Source organism: Cupressus sempervirens, chromosome 1, assembly GCF_028749045.1.
Source record: "Cupressus sempervirens isolate cs-2001-9-10 chromosome 1, ASM2874904v1, whole genome shotgun sequence".
Classification (NCBI taxonomy): domain Eukaryota; kingdom Viridiplantae; phylum Streptophyta; class Pinopsida; order Cupressales; family Cupressaceae; genus Cupressus; species Cupressus sempervirens.
Genome location: NC_143118.1, coordinates 185,299,330 through 185,302,538, shown reverse-complemented (window position 1 = coordinate 185,302,538; position 3,209 = coordinate 185,299,330). Strand labels below are relative to the sequence as shown.

The window sequence follows — 3,209 nt, the reverse complement described above, 5'->3', positions numbered from 1 at the left end:
TTTTTATTACTTTCTTTCATTCTTATTATACAAAATAATTTTATACAATTAAAGCTAAAAACTATCACAATATTGATTACAATTGTTGAAAATTGTGAATAATTCTTAAACAAAATTATTTTTGAAAATCTTCTCCATAAAATTTATATTACTTTTATTAAAAATGTAACAATAGAAAATCATCAATAATGTCTATCAAAGTACAAAGCTCTTAATAATTTCTACCAAATTTGTAATTTTGTTCTACATTAGAAATATTAACATTAACCAAATTTGTAATTTTGTTCTACATTAGAAATATTAACATTAATATTTGATTGATTTGATCCATCCTTACCAAAATATTTCAATATCTTTGTAAAAAAACATTCCATCCTTTTAAACAAGATTTAAATTTCTAATCCCTATTAATAATTTATTCTATATAAACAATTTTCTCTACCCACAGTCTCCACTACAACCCTCATAAGTACATCTTGGTCTACAAAACTAGATGAAGACTCAAACATACATACTAAATAAGCCCTTCTTATAAAATTTTAAAATGTTATCATACAATTTAAATTGCCAACCTCTGCACAAACTAAATTTTCATAGAAGAAATGTAAATGACAGATAGAAGTAACATAATGGCCTTGTTTTATTTTAATATGATTAGCCATATCTAACAGTGAAGAACACTTGTTACAAAATATAATATTGATCATTGGGCGAGTTGAAGTGTGGTCTTAAAGAGAAGGATTGATAAGTTATCGAGTGAGAAATACAAGAAACCTCCGAGAGAATGTGTAACAAAGGACCCAAAGCTCCTTCCTACAATGCAGTGCCACGCAGGCCCATACCATTCATCAAACTCCTGCAATCAATCACAAACTTTATCTAGTTAGATTCATTGTATTCACTAGCGTATTTAATGTTTTCTGTATAATTTTTAATTAAGATTAGGTCTATTAATAATAATTAACTTTTATAATCCACTATCTTATATTTATATTTTAATAATGGATTGTGTATTTTTTAATCATCAATGTTTAAGATTATATTCAATGATATCATCATAGTGAGAGAGCTTTTGACATTCTTAAGCTCTCTCATCCTAATAATAGATCATTGAATACGGTAGAAAAATGTAAATTATATTCAATGATCCATCATCACACTGGGAGAGCTCAAAAGCTCTCTCGTCATGATGATGGATCATTGAGTATGCTTCAAAACCTTGATGATAAAACACACATGCAATCTCATCTAGAAGCATAAATATAATAGGTACATTATTCCAAAAAATTAAAAATAAAGATCCAAGATTATTTTAGCAAAATCATTCAGACTGAATTTAGTAGACAAACAAAAGCTCTAAAAACACTGGCAATAATCTGAAACAGTAACAAATAAGAAACTTTTTAAATTATATGAATCTTATATTGTTTGAAAGTTTATATTCTTTCATTTTATGATAATTCATTAGAATGTGATGGAAAAAAAGGTTTAAAAAAGCTCATAAGAAGTGTTTTGAAGAAAAACTCAAAACATTTTATAACTTGTTTATAGTTGAATCCTAAAATACAAAATCCTTTTTTGTGAATAAAGTTTATTTTTAATTATAAAATAATTTTGACTTCTTCTTAAAAGCTTTAATATTGTTAAGAGTACACACTTTAAATTATAATCTAATCTTATTATCACCTTAGGATTCATAATAGCTCTAATGGTGTCTTATCATTTTAAAATGGTGTCTGATCATGTTAATATGACAATAAAAAAAATCTTGTAAAATAGTTTTTCTAAGATCAAATGTAAAACAGTTGTTCAAATTTCTTTTAAAGATGTTTAGATCAAATTGTATGATTCATTACTTAGAAGAATAAAATAAGACAAGAAAACAAAACAGTCTGACAATCTAACTATTATGTTCTCTTGTCTTGTTCTCTTCTTTTTAAAGATTGATCATATAATTTGAGAAGAAATAAACTCGTGCAGCTATTACAAAAGAAATGAGCCACTAACCAATTTTCCTTTTTTGAGCACTTCAATTATACACACAATCAATTTAAAATAATCCTTTAAAAGATTATTTTGTAACAACAATAGAAATCCAACAAGGAAACCAGAAATATACAAAATTGAAAACAATCTTATAAATATTAGATAAACCAGAGAAAAAATACTCATAGCAAATAAATCTTCCTACCTGTTTGAGAGCAAAGGCAAGTTTAAAGCAGCTAGACTTGGCTTGCTTTACATTCATGGCATCAAAAGTTTGCCTGGCAAAACGAAATGCTTGAGCTTGCATTAATGGCGGCATTGATGCCATCTTCACTTTGACCCTCAACTCGATTGCAACTGCCACAATAGTCACATCTACTGCTTTCATTCTCAACACCGAATTGGCACCCTTCTTCTTCCTCTTTTCTTCTTCTCTTCCCTTCTTAACATCCGTATCAATACTCAAACATACAGTTTTTTTCTGCAAAGCTTGATTTCCATTACCTTCATCTTCCATACATGTTATAGAAGGTTGTTCATCCATCGATTGTTTTCTACCAATACACAGACATGCAGAAGCTGCTATATTCTTGGCCATGGTGGTTTTAAGTTATGATAAAACACCATCTGCACACATTTCAACATAAGTTGAATAATAGAGTTTGAATTTTGCCTCAGGTCTTGCGTGAATATAGGGAAAAATTACAGTACGTTACATCTAACCCGGTCTGATCATTCTCAGAGATTCACTGCAAGTTTGATCTTGGATACTGTCAAAGGGAAACTTGCATGGATTGGCTTGACCTTCAGAAAGTAAATACTTTGTACAACTTTTATGATCAGCTTCCGTAGTCTGCAATTTTGATTAGTTTAGAGCAAACTAGTACAACTACAATCGTACTTGGTTGACCCTTTTTCAAGTAAGTTTATACAATTCAATTTGTGAAGTTGCAGTTTTTAATGAGGCATGTCAAAATATTCAAATTAAACATCTAGAATGTCATATTTAAGAAAAGATCTTAAAGTATTGATTTTTAAAGGATCTATCAAAATTCATTATAAAACATTTAAATTATTACAAAATATTTTATCATCTTATAGCACGGATTCTATATGTGTGCTCTACTTATTGCCTATAGTATCTTGTGACTTCAAAACTTGTACACTTGGTTTCCCCACAATTCTAGAGGATGATGAACTTAAAATTTAGATATAGGGATCTA

At 28.5% G+C, this 3,209-nt stretch overlaps 1 protein-coding gene across 1 annotated transcript; it reads right to left on the bottom strand.

Moving 5' to 3' along the window:
* Positions 1-703: 703 nt before the first annotated feature.
* Positions 704-2,584, bottom strand: LOC149576751 (uncharacterized). Its single transcript, XM_089795118.1, has 2 exons — positions 2,192-2,584; positions 704-856 (listed from the first exon to the last, which is right to left on the bottom strand). Exons 1-2 carry the CDS (start codon positions 2,582-2,584, stop codon positions 704-706), a joined length of 546 nt encoding a protein of 181 aa, XP_089651244.1.
* Between the last annotated feature and the right edge of the window lie 625 nt (positions 2,585-3,209).

What these genes read in the sequence shown, in the direction of transcription:
- LOC149576751 (XM_089795118.1), bottom strand. Translation starts at nt 2,584, where the DNA reads ATGGCCAAGAATATAGCAGCTTCTGCATGTCTGTGTATTGGTAGAAAA. An exon ending in TTGCCTTTGCTCTCAAACAG is followed by an intron (nt 857 to 2,191) that starts GTAGGAAGATTT and finishes GATTGATTGCAG; the next exon opens with GAGTTTGATGAATGGTATGG.